The 22,223-nt window shown below is 36.3% G+C and overlaps 1 protein-coding gene across 1 annotated transcript in view; it reads right to left on the minus strand.

The window, feature by feature from the left end:
• The window catches only part of ASXL3 (additional sex combs like transcriptional regulator 3), a gene marked incomplete at its 5' end in the record, with an annotated part of 67,023 nt that extends 50,606 nt beyond the window's left edge, over nt 1-16,417 (minus strand). Inside the window, 3 exons of the mRNA XM_009709273.1 lie at nt 5,115-5,236; nt 14,854-14,965; nt 16,309-16,417. Coding sequence (XP_009707575.1) covers nt 5,115-5,236; nt 14,854-14,965; nt 16,309-16,417 — 343 coding nt within the window. The remainder of the gene's footprint in view (nt 1-5,114; nt 5,237-14,853; nt 14,966-16,308) is intronic.
• Between the last annotated feature and the right edge of the window lie 5,806 nt (nt 16,418-22,223).

Raw genomic sequence — 22,223 nt, forward strand, 5'->3', positions numbered from 1 at the left:
GGACATACCGTGCAGCCTGCCTTCGGGCAATGCATGTACTCCCTGAAGAGCTCCTGCTGGAACTCTCGCTCTTCCAGCTTCTTTTCCCCATTATGCAGTCTCCCTGCCATAGTTTCTCTGTCCTCTTCCCTAGATTTGTCTTGGCAATCAGAAACTCAGTTTAGTTTATCATCTTCGAACTTCCATTTTCCTGAATGCAATTTGTAAATTCCACTGTCCCTTCCCATGTCTCTCTAGAAGTCAAAAAGCAACATGTTTTCCTTGTTTTCCATTTGTTGACAGGAAAATTTGTCAAGAATCATCGCTTATCTTTCCAGACATCTGATCAAATGCTTCAGCTAGGGAGCCAGAATTGTCCAACTGTGGCCTTGGTAAATTTGTAGCATCTGAAATGAAACATAGGAAAATGGTTAACAGAGACGCTGAGAAACTGTAGCAAACTCTCTATACCAAGGAATTCTCGGTACAAAAAAATACCTCGGTTCACAGTGGATTTTCAGAGCCTTTCAGGAAGACACCCTGTGCTCAAATTCTAAGTGATAAGGACATAATCATAATGATCTCCTCTGTCACCTTTGTTTCTTTGGGGGTGAGGAAGGGAAAGGAGGGCAGGCAAATGTATCAGGCTTATATCAGAACGTGTGAGTGAGCAGTTGCTCAAATGAGTCAAAGGATAGACACCACAGACAGACTCATACTGGATTACTTTCTACAGACAGTAAAATGCTTCAAGGTAACCTGCATCTGGCTGTAGACACGGAAAGAAGTCCTAACAGAATGAGTGTGGAGGGAGCAAGATTGGTGAGTTTGCTCTTGTTCTTCTCTCAAAGCAAGATAAGTGTTGTGCCTGAGCTGAAGACAGGAAAGCAAATCTACACCAGCACCAAGGGAGATCAGGATTCTACCTTCAGTGCCAACCTAGGCACTTGGACATCTGTGTCCTTAAAAAACAAAGAAAGAAATCTTGACAAGCTAGTCCTGTGAATTTGGGTAAATCAGGGCTAAATTATACTGTTCACCATTCTGCTTTCAAATTTAGTCTCTTGTTGCTTCAGGTTGTAGGTTGATTTCTAATAATAATTACAGTTGTGCCAGAAAAGTCAGCCTGAAATGATATTTGGAGCTGTACAGGTCTAATGTCCTATAATTCAGGAGCAACACATGAGCCAAACCATAACTTCCCCATAGCTCTCTTACTGCTTGGGGCCTGACAGCATTCACTGGAAAAAAAGGGGTGTGGAGCTGCCACTTCTGCTCTAAGAACAAATCATATGGATGGGTGCCTTCCTTCTCCATAAAAAAACTGCATCTACCCACTTTATGAATAAAATAGTGGCAAATATATGAACCCAGCCACCAAGCATGCAGACAAAGCCCAAAGTTAAGAAAAACAAAACAAACCATGGCAGTAACATACCTTGTGTAGATGCCCTTATTTCCTGAGCTTCTCTCCTCCCAAACCCACTTGGCTGCTGTCTCTGGAGTTTCTGTCTCTACAAAGAGATCTGGATGCCCAGTACAGTCTCAGACATGTCCTGGTCTGTATTCAGATCCTGAGTCTGAATGGAGTATCCTTCTCTTCTCCCAACAGAAAATTTATGGGTACCCTTCTTGGTGCTGATTCCAAAGTGCCAAAAGTGAGGCAGGATTTTCTTCCATGTCTGGGAGGTCTACTATCATCCCAGACATCGTTACAGTGCATCTTCAAGTTCTTTATCCTCTCTTGGTACTGCCCCAGGAAACAACTGGTACACTGATGGACAAGGTGCTCTTATACTTGGCTATCAGAGTCCAACAGACACTAATACCACCTCAATGTCCTGGGTATTCACACATGCTCAGCGTTACCTACGTGAGGCCAGTTTGCAGGTATGATCGTTTCTTCTGAGAAATGTTCCAAGAACATGTTGATAGATACAGACAAATCTGTACATAACGAAGACTTCGAAAAAAAGTATCACCTCAAGTCAACGGAACAGAAACTGTACCAGAGATGAGCATGGTAGATACTATGCCATGACTTGATGTCCGTACTCGAGTTAGCCTTGTCCAGAGCAAGAATAATTCACACAGTAGTGTGACCATGTACCACTGCTAGCAGATGCAGATGTAGTTCAGTACTTTCCCAGGAAGAGGTCCTTACATGGGTCTGCATGCCAAAACTCTCAAGTGTGAAAATGACGTAAATCAGTATGGAACTGATCAGTACTGATAGGAAATCAGCATGTGACAGCATGCCATAAACCTTCTTTTCAAAGGTACTAGATTAGCAACAGCTGGGCACACATACCCAAGCACTTCCAACAGCAAAAAGGAAACAGAAATCCGTAAAATCTGCCATCAGAAAGCCACGCATAAAAGGCAGCTCTACACCATAGACTCTTTTGTCTAAATCCTCATGAATGGGAACTATTTTGTTGGACATTACACTCAGATACTATAAAAGAGCAAAACTGAAACTCCCTCAAACACGAAAAAGAAGCATGAAACACACTCAGTGGTAAAACACCCAAAACCTTTCTCCCAATAAGGACACTATGGAAGGTGGTGAAGCTAGAAAGTTTCCAGACCAAAATAGCAGCCCAGCCTTTGAAAGGTGAGGACATAAGGTCTGAACTGTGACACAGACCTTGTGAGAGTCCACTGCAACTGCAAACCTCCTTAGCCCCTGCAAAGTACCCCAGATTCACTGCTACCTGAATGAAACCCAAAACCAAGGGCCACGGCTCAGAAAATGCCCTTTCCCCCAAGCTCCTAGCATAGCTCAAGAAATGCAGTGTTGTGACTAATTTGACTCATGAGAACATCCTAAAATGCAGGCTGTTACAAGGAAACATGGGATTGCTCTTTGCAATCTCAACCCAGGAATATACCTCTAGAATTCATTAAAAATCAAATCATATGCAAATTCAGCATATAATACTTTAAAGATAATTACATATGACTAGAGTGGTTAATAAGTAGATAAACAGTAGAGAAAACCTTCTAAATCTAGCTCAGATCTTCAAGCAGTACTGCACATTATCAACTTGCCTCTCACTTTAGTTTTAATGGTTACAAAACAAATACAAGACCGAGTTACTGTGAAGAACCCACTGTTTTTAAATAAATGGAGTAGGAAACTGTTTGAGAGACTATCTTGTAGGTTTTCATTCTATGAAGACTGTTTAGTAATACAGAAAAAGCAATAGCTAGGGAAGACCCCATTACGACATATATACAGTATATATATGTTTATATAGCATAAGCACTTGCTGAGAGAATGATGGCGGCTCATCTTCTGTTACTTTAGCATGGAACCAGTAAGTTAGTATCAGTTGGAGGAGCATTGCATACAACTGTCTAAAGTTTCTTGTGTATTCAAAGGTACTACAAAACCTTCTTTTTACAAATTTTAGGTATTATGTATCCATAAAAGCAACAGAAAGATTGGAGAGTAAAAGAATAAATTTCCAATAGCAATTTTATAAATAAAATCACTGTTAAAGTTTATTCACCTCTGCTACAATATGAAATTAAATCAAACCTGCAGCGTGTATATGGCAGTAGCCAACATCTGAAACTTTAGAGAAACCAAAGCAAAAATCCTCTACTACTCCACAATACAAATGTCTATTTATCTAATACTGTACATATAGAACACATTTTACTGATAGCTGTAATAATACAGGAAGTATTATCCTGAAGTACAGGATCTAATTACCATCAACTTAATTAAAACTGATTTCTTTTTATTGATTACTTAACTTTCTGATGTTGCTGTAACCCTGTTGCCTTAGGGAATGTTGTCAAAGATTTCCATCAATGTTATGACTTTTTATATTAAGCTATTCTGATTAGTTTGTCCTTTTAAAAATTATTCTTAAGCCTATACATCTGCTAAGTGACAAATGGTAGAGTTTAAAGTCATACAAGTTCAAGCATTTGTGGCTTTGCTCTTTTTCCCCCCCTCCTTTCCCTTTGCCAATCCCTCCATCCCTAAGAAAATTCACGTATCATAAAAGATCTGTATAGAAGAGTTTCCCAAAACTGTGTCCTTTTCACAACTATCCACACAGTTAGTGAGCTGCTTTGTGCCCACTGCTCAATTTTCCTGACCAAATAGACGTGAGACACCAATCTAATGATTCTTTCCAGTCCTCAAAGCTTCTAAGTTCAAGATAACCTCATGTGAAAGATAAAGGTCTATAAATTTTAGTGGATTTAAACTCAAACTGCATGAAAAACTAAGCACAAATACTTAAGTGTTTCAAGGAGATGTGGACAGGCTTTCCTCAATTTAAGCCTAAATCAACAACTCGGCAATAAACTACCCCATGAAACACTAGACCTCCGTTAACCATAACTAAGACACCAGTCATGAGAAAAATTAAAACAACATCATCTCATTATGCTAACACTCTAGAAAAGTTGTACCTCATTTTTAATAGTCTTTACAAGACCAAAACAATTCCTACATAGTCAAAATTGAGAGGAGGTAATGATAATTTTTTTAATTATAAATTTTTAGTTTTAATTTTTCATTTGCCCGTCTGTAAGCTGAACTAACTTGGCACTGTTGGCAAATTAATTTTCACACTGTTACGCTTTCAGTTAGTATCTGACTTTCAATAATCAGCTACTTTTGCCAAGTTTTACTACTTATCATGCAACCTAAATCACCCAAATCATAGGTTATTAAAAATCCCAAAACTACCCCACTTTTATACACTGCAGTGTCAAATACAGCATGAAAGAAAAATTACTTAACAGACCGTAAAGAAAAACTGAACAGTAAATACATCCAGATTCTTACCTATCTGCAGAACTTCTTTCAAAGTCGTTTTTTAAATTTTAAGCCTCATATAAAATTTCCAACACAAATGCTTACATAGGAAAAGCAGGGATGTGATAATATAAACAATTCTGCTTACTTGAAAAGCACTTAAAAAAACATTAAACTCACTATAAATATCAGGACTGCATCATCAGTAAAAAAACCCCAGCAATACACTACTAAACAAAGCACTAAAAATCCTCATAAACGCCTTGAAATTCTGCTGAGATCTTATTTGTATAAGACTGACACACATGCTAAAGGGAAGCCAATTGATTATCAGTCAATACAAACTTACCTGCTTAAGTGCTTTCTTTGTGTGCTGCTGGAAGGAAGATACTAGCTTGCTTTGCACCGGTGCGTTAGTAAGGCTCGAATCACGATTGGAAGACATTTCTTCAGATGTCTGCTTTGGGCAAACTTCATAAAAAGGAAAAAAAAAAAAAAAAAGAATAGAATACTGTTATGAGGGTTATCTTCCCTATATCTTGGGAAGTCCTGAGGACAGAAAAAAAAAACCACGCAAGTGCCTGGAAAACAAAAAGCTCGCTTTAAGAAATTCAGCTAATCTTGAGGTCCAGATGAGCTGAAAATCCAGCCATATTCTAAATAAATGCATTGCTTCACAAATATTTGTACCTCAACATACCCTTTCTATGCAGTTCTGGAGGCCTTGCATATTTTGCTATTCAGGTCCTGAAAGGTAACTGAAATAGTTTAACTATGGTTTTCACACAGAAGCTAGACAAAAATTATCTTCCTCACCAAGACATTTTTAACGGATTATTATGTGTCTAAACGTGTATTTAAAATAAAGAGACACTGATGACCTGTGTTCTAGAAATATTTATAAACATGTAACTTCATGCCAGATTGTAATGGCTGCTTAGGAGCCAGACACATCTATTTTATAAGTAGTTCCTGGTAAAGCTCAGAACACACACTTTCCTGTTTAACGGGTAGACTGGAATATCCTGCAAAGAGGAATTCTGGTCTCTCAGGTAATACACACTGTTACTTGTCAGCCTTCTAAATAATACATGTTTTAATGAACAAATACTACAGTACTTGCATTAAACAGCCTTTTGAATACATGTTCTGTGAGACACAGAAAAAGTCTCCTGGTTAAAAATAAAAGGAAATATGATTAATTGTTTTAAAAAAACCAGCTTTGATAAACAGATATGAAAGCCGTGAAAACAGTTGGAGGATCCTATTAGTCTTGGTAGCCAGCAACTTGACTAAAAGGACTGTAAAAATCTTTTCACTTTTAACGCCTTGCATTACTATTACTCTCACTAGTGTCCTAAGACAGCCCAGCTAAAACAGCATTAGCATGGATCCAGAAATTAAGCAGCTTTTTTCCCATTCTCCTCTGCTGACTCAATTCAAGTCTGTCTCCCAGTGCTGCTCAAAGCTGGTTTGTGTGTTGACACACCTTTTTTATAATGCTCTGCAGCTGTATATGGTTTTCCAAGGTTTGCCATACTTCACACACATACCAGGATAGTTTGAAGACACTCAAAGCAGCCGTACAGACGTGCCAGAAATAACTTTAGCCCAATGTTTCTGTTTGCCTATGGTTTTCTCCTCCCATCCTTCAGTAGGATGAGCAGACACCTGAAGTAGCATTCTAACTCCCTTGCCTTCAGCAATGTTTCACAGTAGAAATATTGCTAATGATTTTTTGTGTTTGTAAGAAAAGAAGATAGAATAGAGACAATTTAGTTACCAAAAATTAATGGTCTCCGTAAGATGCATGTGATATTAAACATTTGTTTTCACACTGAAAGAAATAATAATTAATACTTACCTCACAAACAGAGAATACACTGTTTCATGGCAATGGCATTATGTCAAGATAATTTTCATATTAGATTAAAAATTTTCATTAGCAGATAAGACAAATCCTGTTTTGTCACAAGATTTATAACTGATATTTGTAGTTTTTTTCGTTGTGTTTGAAGGATTTGTCAAAATATACAAAGAAGCTACAACACAAAACAGGTTCTGAGTTTACAGCATCACCTGGTTTGGATCATTCTTTTCCACATGATGAGCAAAGCCTACTATCAAAAAAGACAACTTAAAGGAGTAGCAAAGTGTCAGCAGAAAACAAACAATAGCAAGTTTATATAATCTAAATCACCGCAATAGCTAAGCTCCTGAGACAAAGAACACCTACACCAAAATAAAAACCTGACATTTCAAATTACCCAGCTTTTGTCTTTGCTTTCAAAGAGAATTTTTTTACTGTTTCCTGGCAAAGTCTGAGAATCAAAGAAGTGAATAAAAAACAGAAATAGTGTGAGCACACAAACCCCAGAGTTAAAGAGAGGAGAACAGAACGAATTTTAACATGCCTAAAGAATGGAAACTGTTATATACTTAGCTGTCCCTCCCTCCCTATCCTAAGAGAGGATACAACATGACCTGTCACGAAAAACCTATTCCTGTTCTCCGGGATGACTGCAACTCCTATTACCTCCTTGTTCAAATGGGAAATTCTGATTTTCATTAATCTGGGATGTTATCCAAGAGTCTCCCCTATTTATTTTCATGATAAAGTTCATCCTGGAGAGGTCTGGCAACACTAACTGATAATTCTCAACACTACAACTGTTAATGTCAAAGTCACGATACAGCACAAGAATAAAAATAAACATAGCTCTATATTGATTTTGTGCTTTCATTCATTTTTCTTTTAACAGTAAACCCTGAAATTGTGACAGGGTCTATTAGAGGTCATACTTCTTATTTCTATCATTACTGCAATTTTACATAAAAATACTATCAGTATATTGGATTCTTTTGCTTCTGTTTCTTTAAAGCTTTGACAACAAAGTTAAACCAAGGAACAGGGATAGTTCTAATGGGTGAAGCAACTGGAACTGAAACCCACTGAAAAAATACATAGTTTTCCATTGCTGTAATCTCTTCTGCAGGTACAGAAGGAATACCTCACTCAAGGCTGGTTCGGTTAAGTGCAATCCAAATGTGGTTCCTTCAGAGTTTTGAAAAACAAACTTTTTCCTGTAGTTTATGATTAAAGAAATAGGTATGTGAGGCTAAAATCTGCTGCTTAAAATTTTTCAAATGACATGGTGATTAGAGAAAGTCAACTTCATTTATTCAGAACAAATGATACTTCCTTTCTATAATGTATTTTGTACATTATAAGTATTTTCTTTCATATATTTAGTAGCTTAAAATAGTAAGAAGCAATTTTAAATATTGTTATCCATGTTTTAATTAAATTTCCATTTCAAACCAGCTTGATACAAATCGTGGCTATAAACTTAACCGTCTAGTATATAAAAAATGTCATTGCCTATTTCCCAAAAGTAGAAGATACAAACATTATAAATTAACATAATGTATTTAGATTTTTATAATTGCTTAATAATTTATACAGTCTATTCACTTTATTAGCAAAAAATAATATGAAAATTGATATACAGGCTTTATTTAGATGGTAATCAAGATAGTAAATGTTTACAAAACAATATGAATTGACTTTTCTGTAGGAAATTAAATACAAATATAAGACTGAATAAATTTATCTTTAAAACATGTTCTGCTACTTAGTAATTTTAATCAATCTGTGCCAAAATCTGACCATACTACAATGTCTGTGACCACAGAAAATTGTATTTATTTATTTGTTTGTTTATATGGATAAAGTCAAACTGCTTTTCTCTGAATGGGTCAGAAGTAAAAAAAGGGGAAAATATGACAGAAAAATATGTAAGTGTTCGAAATGAATATTGATGACCCTAGTGAAAATAACAATGCCTTAAGAACAGAGCAGGCATTTCTGCTACGGAAACCAAAGAACACAGTAAAAGAAAAACAACTTCAAGAAGAGTCGGTGGTCTTTGTACATACATACTACTTTGGAAAGCTGCAGCTACTTTGTCCATAACCACTGAAGATGCATGAATATTATCAGGTCCATGTTCACTTGAAAAGCTTTATCAGAAAAGAATGCTAAAAATAAACTGGATGCTAGGGAACCCTGAAAGAATGCGACAGATGAAGGAAAAATATTTGGGTAGCAAATAAAGAGGATTCACCATTATTGCTACGGTAGAAAAAGCGAACAAGAGCAGCTTTAAGCCTACAGGAGGCATTTCCATTTAGTGGAGAATAATTAGGCTCCATTCTTTAAATCGGCTTCTTCAAGGGCCAGGACTGAGCGAAGGAATAAAGCAAAAAGCAACTATTAAGCCATAAACTGTTAGGTTATGAGCTGGAAGAGCAGCTGGATTTCTGAAGATAAGACCTCCTCAGTGAGTGTTCAGAGAATGTTAACATAAATGATAGAATTAGAATTACTTAGCAAAAAGAGTATGTTAAAAATGTTTTTGACAACCTCCATTTAAAATAACTTCCTCTCTCCCATTTTTCCAGCACCAGTTTTGGTAATTATTATGAAAAGCTATCATTTATAAAAATCAGCAATGCTATCTTTTAATTTCAAATTTTATAGGCCATCTCTAATTTTTTATTACCTTTTACCTTCACTGCCCAAGAAATATGACACCTACATAAAACATATTAGAAGATGTATTTCTTCAAAGAAACATTTTTTACAGGAATACAACTTAAAATTATTCTGTCTCACTGCCACTGAAAGTTATTAGGAATAATTATAAACAGATTTAATGTAACTAGATGGACAGAAAAATTCCTGGAGTGCTTTAAGAGGCTTATTTTCCCCAAATAAATAGCACAATTAATTCCAATTTCAGACAGACCATACTGATTTAAAATCAAACCAGTAAAATCAAGAGCAGTTCACTTCCTTCTTTGTTACAGAAACCACAGCAGATGAGAAGGACTGTTTACTAATGGCCACATTACAAAACACAAATTAATATTGCTACCATATGCTAAAGACTAGAGTCTACCTCAAGCATAAAATGTACGCACATACTCTCGAGTTATGAAACTACACAGAGAACTCCCTTAGGAAAACATACACACAAAAGCTCTCTCTAAAATACCCATAAAATTCAATATTTTCTTTGGGTGACACAGATCTATACTTGTATTGACATAAATGGTCACGCTTTGCCAACACAGATGTATCAAGTAATTCACCTCCATCACTCTTTGATCTCTAGAGCCCAACTTGCAAAATCTGAACAATTCAGAACTTGACTGTTGCCATTAGCTCTTGAAAATGAAAACCAGTTTGGGAGTTGGTTAATTGTACAAGTTCGCCAAAACAAGCAAAAACAGATGCATACATCAAGGGCACTACTGTGAATATAATATTCTTTTTGAAAAGCAATACTAGCACTGTGAAATGATAAATAATATTGAATAGAATTTTTTGGAAAAAGACATCAAATACCACATCAGCTTGGTAGCTTGCACTGAACACATTATATTCTCGGCATGTTTTTGAGCCCAAACATTTCACAAAGCTTTGAAAACTGTGAATCCTTGTTACAAAGGAAGTCAACATTTTCCACTAAAAATATACAGCCTGTCATCACTAAGCCACCAATTTCTTAGGCCTCATTAACTCTACTATATAGCAAAAAAAGCAGATGAGAAAGATCTCTCCCTCAAGCTCCACCGCTATCTTCTCTTATTCTTATGATTTCCCTCCAGTGGCAATGAAACAAACAGAAGTTAAACTCGATCCTGGGTACACTATTTTTATTTTATAGCTACTTGCAGGAAGATGAAAAAAAACCCCACCAAAACCAAAAAAAAAAAAGGAAATACTGTCTCTTTCAGATGTGTCATCCAAAACTCTATCTTCGAGGTGTTATTATGTTACTGCCCTTCTGCTTTTAGAAGGATCTATCCCACATCCAGATGTTGCCATGTGCAATGGACATATTCAGCAGATACATCCAATATTATTCCCAAGAGACAAGATGCTAAGGATAACAGGTTTCCCTCAATTGCCATAAAGTCCGTTCCCAGAAAGGAACTGAACATCTAAATGTGGACTCAAGTTTCAAACAATGGTGAATATTAATTCCTCACTACAGGAGTTATCCTAGTGGCTTCCTAGTCCAAAGAGCACAAGGTGTTCAAGAGCACAGCAGCTACAAAGACAAAATTTCAGGATTCAGCATGAATCTGATCCTCTATCGTCTATCATTTCATGTACTATCTCTAAGAAAACTGCCTAAGAAACTAATTCTGCTGTTTCATGTTTGCAGTTGAAGGACTTAGAGTTTTAGGAAGTGCTGAAAACCAAAGTGTCTCAAGAGGAGACATATGTTGCTCATATTTGGGCAAACATCAGAACCTATGGTTGGGTTGGGCTGGGTTGAGGGTTGAAGTCACGCTACTGTAGGAATTGCTGCATTCTCCACAGTTACATCATTGCACATTCCACTGGCTTGTGTGAAGACAATTTTTAATCAACTGCACTCCGTGGCTGATGCATTAGCCCTGGCTTCAGAAACCCTAGGGACAAATGCTTTTTGAGAACAGAACATCCTATTGATGGGCAAAAGGATATTATAGTCATCGTCTTCCCAGGCTACAGTAATTGGGATTTTAATTCTTTTACCGACTGAATCTTTACATGCTGCCCCTGCATTTGAGGGTAATGGAATTTATAAAAAGACATGAGACTGCTAGAGAGCTTCTATAGAAATCCCATTCCAAACAAAATCAACTGTAGCCTAAAGAGTTTCTTTAATGTATGCCTTTGGAGAAGGTGGGGAAAGAAAGATTTCTTCACAGCATCTGAAAAATCCTGAGGTGTGACCATTCCAGTTGTCAGTTTAGCAATACTGATGTAGAGTAACAGCTTTTGCCAAATCATGTGTTTATAACTGTGAGGAATTTTCATATTATTATGCTAATAAAATTGTTCAGTAGCCTGCATTTATACTGGGAAAAATGTGCCTGCTGGGTAATAATGTGATTCTTCTCTGCCTGAGTGTCAGCTGGTACTTTTTACTCTGCAAGCTGAAGACTATCATCTAAAAGCCCACAAACAGATTGAGGCTGTTGCTTAGGGTTTCATCCTCTGCTTCCAGCTAACTTTAAAGTGGCATTTTTTTAAACTCTTGCTAAACAATTTCTGATCACTTCCTCAGAACTGGGGCTTCTGGACTCTACTACAGTGGAAATGAGCAAATAAAAATGCAATCAATTGAGCAATTAAGAATACAATGTGCAAACAATGTCCATCCTCTTGTATATCATACATACTAAGGCTGAAAGGAGACATTGTATCTGTTGACCTGTTCTAAAACACAAGTTAGAGAATTTCATAAAGTGTTTTTTGTACTGAATCAAATGGTATTTTTATGCTGCAGAATAATTTCTTGGAAATAAAAAAAAAAAATCCCAGCTTTAGTGTGAAAAATTTAATTGATGGACATCTTGTTAGATTTGGTCTGCTAGACCAAATATTTTCTATAGAAATACCTTTTCTCAAATATTTACAAACCGATCAAGTCACCACCTTACCTTTGATAAACTAACTAGATTGTCCCTATTAAATTTCCCAGAGCAAAGGAGGTATTTGTTCACTCAGTAGTTCTTACATGTCTTTTCTAAATCCTTTCCTATTTTTCTTAATTCATTCCTGCAGCTATAATGAATGCAATAGACTAGTAACCATTTAACTAGTGCTATACCCAAAGGAAACTCTGTGCGTATATTCTTTAATCAGTACTACCAGAATTATAGTCCAAGAACTGCATTGGACTAATTAGCAAAAACATCTCATTCATGTTCAATTAACTTTCTATTGTGATCCTTAAATGCTTTTCAGATTTACTGATTTATTAAACACATGTTTCCACTGCACAAACGTGACCTTCTTTCTTCAAAGTCTAAAAAAATTCATGTTGCTGTTCAACTGTAATCATTTACAAGGCAAGAGGGGTCTCAATATTATTATTTATTATCAATAAATTTAATCAAGAAGGATTTGAATGAGAGTGATCAAATCGCATCCTCAAGAGAATAACAAAAATACCTACTGTGGATAGTGATTCCTATGCTTTTGCAGATTTAATAGTTTGTGATTTTCAATCCACTTAAAACTGTCTGCATTTCTTGGGCATGGTCTTGTTTTTAAGCCAAGTATTCTATACTCTAAATGAAACCACTTCTAGAATTCTACATATATATCAATAGACACCTTTAACAACAAAACTTTCAGTCTCAAGAAAAGCTATTATCATACATGTTTGACAAAACTACGTTCTGTATCAGCCGACTGATACAAGACATGTTGTCTTCAATTCCTTATTGATGACATCCAGCATTGGCCTCTCTATATGCAATATAGACTCACCATTGCCATCCCATTTACTCTTTTCAAATATATCCAAAGCATGACATTAAAAAATTTAAAATGTCTTGTTTTCAAAAAGTTAAACATATCGCAGCTTTCCAAGATTTGTTAAAGATGAAGTATGAGGGAAAGTTCTCAGCTTTAAAAACAATCTAGGTGTAATTTACTGCTCTACCCCAAATATTTTAAAATGTTTAATTTTAGCAGCTGCTCTTTTATGTCACCACAAGTGCTAGAATTATTTTTATTACTGTAAACTGTGAAAATAGCATGCAGTCTCCTCCCAGTCAAAACCCAGCAATTTTCTACTTCTGGCATTCTGGCATCCTTATTTACATCCTACCACTCCTAAATAATTGTCAGGGTTTTGCCCCTGATTTTTACTTGTTTGTAAGAAATAACATCAACTTTTGCTTTCCTATCTGTAACTGTATTTAGGTTGTTTTTCACCGCTGTATTGTTCCTGCGACTTAGGGAAGTGTACATCAACAATTTGTCTGAGTATCAAACAGGAATTGTTGAAGAACTACAAATATATATGTTCTCTTACACATGCAGTATATACCACAAAAGCCTAAAACCACTGCACACACAGAGTTTGTTAAGTTATAGACATAATATATCAAAGAAAATGAAGAAGCAGAGCCATTTAATAATTCTTGACTTTTGTTTTTCCACTGAGCTTCAAAACTTCACCACTAAATCCACAACAACCTATTGTAGGTAGTTCTGTTACTCCTATCACTGAGCATTTTGTGAATACTGAAATAGCAGTATCAATCCTGTACAGGTGCAGTGCGGAAGCTAAATAAGTTGCTTAAGATCAAAAAGGAAGTATGTAGCAGAACAATAATGTAAGCTCACCTTTTTTCATGCCCTAGTTGTAAACAGGACACCCTCTCACCAAATAAGAAGTGAGCCAAACAGTGGGCTGCGGTCCACCAGTGGGACAGGTTGTGAGGGGGCAGCAGAAGAGAAGAACTGATCAAGGAAAGGTTTAATTCAGAGGTCCTGGAAAGCTTGAATTTTATATAAAATAAATTTTATATAAATTTATATTCACTTTATAAGCATTACAAGAGTGTAGTTTTAATAAGAAGAATGTTAATTTCTATTACTTGCAAGTAATTTCAGGTGACTGAAGAACTGTGTTTTCTTTATGAGCAATTATTACCTCTCGAAAAGAAAAAATATTTCTAAAGTTGCCATTTTCAAGTTGTTGCAATGTTTCAGTTTATCGTTATTTTAGAGAAAAAAAAATGCACAGGATTTGATACTTCAACTTGTCTTTATGTCAACACGGCACTCAGGAGAATCTCTGCCTGAAACAAACAAAATACAAACCTTTGCCCTGTGCCCAGAACTCTACTGTGGGACCAAGCCCACATGCCCACACTGAAATCAGTGAGATGTCTATCCAACAACTGCAAGTCTGAAGTCTGGTAAGGCAAATTACTCTTTAGCTGTGGGGCCTAGAACAAAAAAATTGTAAGCCAAAAAATTACCTACTCAAAACACACCCAACAGCACTATTCATTGTCTTTTACAAATCTAAGTTAAATAAAGCCACTTGGTGTTCCTGACTTCTTTATAAGGTCAAAAAAGAGAGAGAGTCACTCAAAAATAGTTCCACGGAGAACAAAACATTACTTATACTGTTTAGAAATCACAACATGAAAATCTTAAGAAAACAATACTTTTTCTTTTCCCAAAATATGCCCTCTAATATTGAAATTAAAACACCTACCACCATTTTCTTCTCCATTATTATTGTTTGTCTCAGCCATTTCAGTGCCATCTAACTCAGATTCACATCCTAAATCCAATGTTCCATCAGTAGGGCATGTTGATTCTTCTTTCTACAGTTACGAAAGAAAAAAAAAACTAAAATTAAGAAGAAAAAAAATAAATCATGATCCTGCTGCATCTCCAAAAATAGATTACTGCAGTGTACTCTTATGCTTACATTTCAAAAAAGAGAATAAAATAAAATATGCTTGTGAGTTACTTCAGAGAAATACATTAAAACAGACCTTTATGAAACAACTTGCAAAGCAAATGCAAAAAAGCTATTTTGTGAAATCACAGTATACTCTTTCTTTAAAAAATGTCAAATAAAATGCAAGATTTTCCACTTTTTTTTTTTTTTTTAACAGAAACAGACTTGTTTGGATGCTAAAAATCCTAGTTTTCCAGTTGAATGTCCACAATGCTGAAGCAAAACACAAATCCTTTAATGTTTCTTTTCTGCCTTTGCCTGTTTCCTGAATTCAAATAGCTGAAGCAACCTGGAGCTCACAAGCATGGGAGTGATTGTGAATACCTGGATTTGTGCCAAGAATATCTCCCGATTTAAAGAAAAACAGCAGCATTTGTTTTAGTAAATTAGGAAATAGAGCTTCTGAAAACTATTAATTTAATCCCAGATACAGAATTTTTAGTTATCAGGAACTGGTAAATCTATATAGTTTTATAGTTTTTAAACCCTTACATCAAATAAGTGTGTCATAAATTACAAAAGGTCCTTCCCCCCAGTCCAAAATTTTAACTGACTTCATTTAAACTGCCACATACAATCTGACTTCCTTGTTTCTCACCTCTGCCTCACATTCCTCCACTCCTATTGTGAAGCCCCTCTAAGTTTGATCACGTAGAGCAAGAAAAAATTTCCACCCACAGAAACCGTCATATATATACCAAAAAAGAAAAATAAAGAGGAAAAGGAATAGAAACAGCATAAAGGCAAAATTCTATCACTATAATTATATTCCTTCTTAAAAGTAATGATGCAACCTGTAAACTAAAAGCTTATTTATAATAGACTTGCAAATTATTTTGCACTATTCAAAAATCAAACATTAATACCATTACTTAATGAGAAAGTCAGTGATTCTCTTGAGCTCACCGCTCATAAAACAAAGGCCTTTCTGTGAACAACTCTGAAAAAGCAGCATTTTAGCTAAGCTACATGTTTTTTATACCACATGCCAAATTCAAGAACATGTATATGCTTTCTAGGATAAAATATTCAATGTTTACTTTCATTATAAATCCTTTTAAAAGACATCTGAAAGCACTTAGAAGGACTATCAGGTCATTTCCTCTCCAAAGAATCTAATCTGTTTACCTTTATATCTATTGAGACATTCATAAAATGGATTAATAGTGCTATGTACTTTCCACATACAAAATTTAAACTTACTTTGAGAGCGTAAAGTCCCGACTTCCCGGGGATTTTGAAGAATGTTCCATCACCTACACGAGTGTTAGTATGAAGCATTGCATTCAGGCAAGCTAATGGAGAGGTTCCACTGAAAAATAAAATTGTGCAGTCCAAGATTGAGTGCCTCTTGTAAAACTATTCCCTCGGTCTATTTTTTTTTTTAAAACTCATGCTTGCCTGGCTTTTTTTTTTTTCCCTTTTTTTTTTTTTTTAAATTCTCTCAACCCTGAAAACATCTACATTACAATAACAGGCCAGTTTCAAACTTAATCATATGCATCTGTCCCCTAGGCTCGAGGCAAAAAGTCTGTGAATTATAATTATGCTTTTCTTCATACAGCAACCAGCTTCACATGCTAAGAGAACCAAAGTCCAAATATTTATGTGAAATTACTTCGTAAATAACACCATGAAGCCTCATTTTAAAAATGTTACAGACAATGTGGCTGCTGCACATGAATGATCAAAACAGTACCAAGTTCAAGGGCAGCTGCATCCCATAGGATGAAAGGCAACAAAAGAATAACAAAGAGCCCAGGAAGAATGCATTTAAAATTAAAAGTGATACATAGTTAATCCTTCTTCTAGTTTAACATGGCCAGCATGCATTACTATACATAAATACAAGCACATTTGTACTTTCTAGGAAGCACTATCTTTTCTAATTAGAGTTGTTTTAGAGATTAAGAGATTGACCTACTCAAGGTAGTAATTGTAATACCACTGTGGAATGCATGTTAAGGGACTATTTAAAAAGAAACACACCACACTAGGAAAAAAAGGGTACTTGTACAGAGATGTCTTTGTAATATATGCGTGTTTACATCAGAAAAAGAAAGCAAATGTTTCTACCCTAGCCACACTTACACTATTCTGAAAAGCTGATCTAAGAAACAGTGGGGAAGAAGGTAGTCATAAATTACTTTACTTCATTTTAATTTAAAAAATAAAGTACAAGATTTATAGATGTACTACCACATCTTTGTCCCCATTTACTGACTAATGTACACGGTGTACTCAGGGACTGAATCTGAAACTGTGCTTCTTCCCTTGGGTCCCTAGCCTGCACGCACGCTTATCTTTAGCCACGTAAATATATTCCACTTGGTTAAGTGGAACAATGCCTGTGCATTAAATTAAGTGTGTTGCTAAGTATTTCAGGATTAATTATATACTCAACTACAAACCAGGAACAGGGCTTTAAAAGTCCATCAGAAGCTACTGTTCTTTATTATGCAATATTATAACACAACATCCAATCTTTGTTGAAAATTGCATGACTGATCTTTTTTTATAAATAAAACTGGACTGAAATTGTCATCTTTCATATGATGATGCCTTCTGTTGATTTCCATGGCTCTGTTACAACAAAATTCATCCTTATTGTATATGCATTAATTTAATGGCAAGAAGGACAGTGTGGCAATTGCTCTTCTGGTAAAAAATTAAACTATAGTGTCCTCAGGACAGGAAGTCCTGTCCAATATAATTTATTTACTATTGGTCACCTAATGTATCACATTACTACATCTAAAATCAAAAAGTACAGGTAAAAATGCTGCTTGTTGATAAACACATCAGATATTTAACATATATCTATTTCTTGAGTATTCTAAATATAATCATGCAATAGGAAAATTTGGACAAGTTTTTATTGTTTCCTTTTTTCCCCTGCAAATAAAACTAATTCCACATCTGCTTTTGATATAATACTATAAGAGAATACAAAACTAAATATGGTAGAAATACAACGATACTGCTAGCAGTAGCACAGAAAATTAAGAGATTCCATTGAGTTTAATGATTACTTAAAACAGTTTTGGAATAAGTAGGATACTTCTCTTCACACTTTTTCTTTATTGTATTAATGTTTGACAAGTAAAGACACAAAGCGTTTAATAGAGCAGTTCTGGTTGTATAATTTCTTCCATATGTTAACGTACATAAAGTGAAGCAATTTCAACTCTCACAGTCTTGGATGTTTTTAGTGAAACATTATCACAGATTAAGACTTTCTCTGCAAGACAGAAAGAACTTGCTGACTCTGCAGTGGAAGACAAATTTAATATCTCAACAAGAAACAAAACTGAATGTGTATGTATGCATGATTTGTATTCTTCTCCTATTCTGATGTAGATATTCTGGACTCCACACTTATTTTTAGATATCATTAACCAATTAAAATGATACTAGATGAATGAACCCAAAATAGAGGATTTGGCAATATGTCATGACCACTACTGTGCTCACAGCAGACATCTTAATCTTCAGAGTCTAGCCAACTGGCAAGTGGACAATAGAAACTACTCTCTGACTTACAAAGAAAGTCGTATCAGCTACTGAGCCAAGAAGCACTTTAACTACTGTTATGGTTGTTTCATACAGATATCTGCAATTCCTAAATAATTTGGCATGCAAGCAAAGGGCCATATCCACCCTTCTTGAAAACTGGACTTGGCTATGTCTATAACGAGCACAAAAATACCCACACATGCTTAAGTCAAGTTGCAAATGAAATAATAATCTGGACACTGTCCGGTTGGATTTATTTTGAGCTAGCAGCTCAAACTGTAATTCCATGGTGTCCTGTATCTCTGCTGTTTTGACCCATGTTAACCAATGACTTGCCTATTCTTCCGTCAGTACAGGCATCCTTAAAACTCTACATTAAAATTCCCAAATGTTACCCACAAGGGATGCTGGAAACGCTTGCAATACATGTTGCTATCACAATACATGGGACTGTAGTTAGAAAAGTTAGCAATCGAAGATCCCATGATGCATACTGATGTCTGAATCATAGAGCAGTTTCTGAGGGATCCATACTACTTATCGCATGCTTTCTAAATGCTCCTACAGTCTGAGGACATACTCGTTCTGCTCAGAGCTGCTGGCATGTATTAATATAGCAGCCAAGGACTGCCAAATATAAGGCTGAGTATCTTTCAATGTCAAAAATGGCACAGTTTGACCTAAGTTTTTGGAACACTCCAAATCAGTTCAACTTCGATTCAGTTAAATCAAACTGGATACAATAAAGTTCTGCTTTGTAACTCGATATCTGTGAATTTTTAGAGCCATAACATATTTCAAACCAATATGCTCCAAGTTCTGTTGCTACAGTCTACAAGTGAGGAGTATGTTTACCGTTTACAGCCTTCAGATGCAGAACTTCCATACTATTTATCATCTTTTGGGTGAAATTATTTTAAACTATTGTGGTATTCTAAAAGTCATTCATACGTGGCAGTCACCCTCTGTAGCAGTATCTCTTTAAGACTGATAATTTTCTGCTCATGTGTTTATTTTATATACATATGCATCGATACATACATCCAAGCAGTATACCCACACCTGCACACTTTCAAACAGATTTAAAAAATGAAAAGTTACTTACTTCCTGTAAGGGCGACGTGAAGTTACAATAATCAGCAACATAAGAAAGAGAAAAAAAATTACTAATTAGCCTTCCAATATAAAAGTTGTTAATACACTTTGATCATTTAAAAGACATCAGGCATTTCAATGTTTCATAAATGCTGTTTCCCAGAATCACTATAAGTTGCTAGTATTTAGCACATCCTTCCAAATATAATCACAAAATTGCTCTACATCATCAAAGTAAGCTTCTCACCCCAACTCCCCCAGTCAAAAATATCTCCAAGATTTTGTGATTCTGGGCTCCCTCTACTGGTCATGCAGCCAGTGTTACCTACAACGAAATGCCGGACTACACAGCCTCTACACACAAAGCTCTACAAACACAGGCACAGACTTCAGTTACTTTCTCCCCTGCCACCCTCCCCAAAACCCTATAAAAATCGGTAAAAACACCAGTAAAAACACTACTTATTTTTCTATTGTAAACCTCTCAAACACACAGTTTTGTCAGAAAAACCCTGAAAACTTCTATAGTTATACTTTTAATTCTAATGGTGTTTGCCAGACTGCTTGCCAAGAGAAAAAAAATATGACCTTGGCCAAAAAAAAAAAAAGTTTTAATTATGGAAAATAAATTCACTAAAGCCAACCTGTTCAGACAATACAGAGTGAAAGTCTCCTGACACCGTGCAGACAAGGCACTTGGGGTCCTACAGCAGGCAGCGTTTCAGCGGCGTAGCTCCCTCCCAGAGCTTACAAGGGTTCCTGAGGTTCCCAAATCAAACCACTGCTCTAAGAGGAGCACTTACCTATCGTGTGATCAGTATTTATCTGTTTGAAATCATCTGCTCATTTTGTACAGATCCATAAATAGTCACAAGGGAGCAACAATTTTTAATCATTGTTGCAAACAAAGTAAAACTGAAAAGCTCCAGAACTAATTTCTAGACCTGGTATGAAGTCACACAGAATAAAATATGTTTATAATGCACATAAGTTACACCAGTTTTGGAGTACACAAGACTGATAACAGATAAAGAAAATAAAACTCATGGGGGAAGGCTGTAGAAAACACATTTTTGTGGTCCAGAAAACAGAAAAGTAAAAGAAGAGGTAATTGGAATTTTTCAGAAAAATGTAAAAAGTTGTTGAAGTTATAGGAGATAAATGTTCTTCATGGCCACTAGGAGAAGAAAAAAAAGTTCATAGCTAGTCTAAAAGTGTGAATGTAGCTGTTGATGTTTTAATCAACACCAGAACAGAGCAGGGAAGTTTGTAAAATGACCTTCATCAGAAGATCACACATCAGTCCTGGCTGGTAGATACACTGGAACCTCTCCCAGCGTTAGCATTTGTATTGAATGATCTCTTGAGCATGCATCCAGCACTCTATCCTAGCATTCTTTCTCTCTTTAATAAATGAAAATTTTGGTTAATGCTGAGGTTAACCATATACCCTAAGTATACTTTTTCCAACATACATAGCAGCCGGAAATGCTGGAGAATTGACTAGATGTCTGGATGTGCACTGCTTGCTGAAGTGTTTCATGGAGCAATGCATGCAGAACAGGATGCCCAGTGCGATGACGCCAAAGAAGCAGCTTTCCCACAATCTTCAAGGAGCCGTGTGTCTGTGGTCTTGCTATCATGTGCCAGCAAAATGTCTGAACTTGCGTTACAAGACTGCAGCTGTAACCTAGCTTGGGTGTGACACAAAAAACCACCAGGAACCTAAGCAGCAATACCAAGACAAGAAGATAGCTGTCCTATATATCAAGAAGACAGGCAACTGCCGCTGACCGCTCTAGAGCCGCTCTCCCCCCACAAAAATGCTTGACTAAGCTGGCAGTGATGCAGCAGCCATTAGCGCTGGGGCTGAGGCAAGCTGTTCTAGTCTGGGCTCAGGAGGAAGAACCAGGAGAGGTCCAGTGAACAGAGGACTGAAAAAACACCAGACATTTTACTGTGTTTAAATGGTACAGGCACATGATCCTTCCCCTAGCACAGAGGGGAGTGTAGAGCATAGAGTAAATGGCTGAAAACAATGCTGATGAGTGCAAGGTTTCCTGCCAACCACCTACAAACATTCCAGCAGTAAAAGCTTCAAGTTAGTCTATACAAATCAAATCACATGACGATGAAGTCTCCACTGTTTTCCCTGGTTATTCTGTAGACCCCTACATAGTGTGGTGGGTTGACCCTGGCTGAAGACCAGGTGCCCACCAAAGCCACTCTATCATTGCCCTCCTCAGCTGGGCAGGGGAGAGAAAATACAACTAAAGGCTCGTGGGTCGAAATAAGGACAGGGAGAGATCACTCACCAATTATCGGCATGGGCAAAGCTGACTCCACTTTGGGAAATTAGTGTCATTTATTACCAATCACATGAGAGTAGGGTAATGAGAAATAAAACCAAATCTTAAAACACCTTCCCCCTACTCCTCCCTTCTTCCCAGGCTCCACTTCACTTCTGATTTTCTCACCCCAGTGGCGCAGGGTGACAGGGAATGGGG

Source organism: Cariama cristata, unplaced genomic scaffold (assembly GCF_000690535.1).
Source record: "Cariama cristata isolate BGI_N322 unplaced genomic scaffold, ASM69053v1 scaffold1691, whole genome shotgun sequence".
Classification (NCBI taxonomy): domain Eukaryota; kingdom Metazoa; phylum Chordata; class Aves; order Cariamiformes; family Cariamidae; genus Cariama; species Cariama cristata.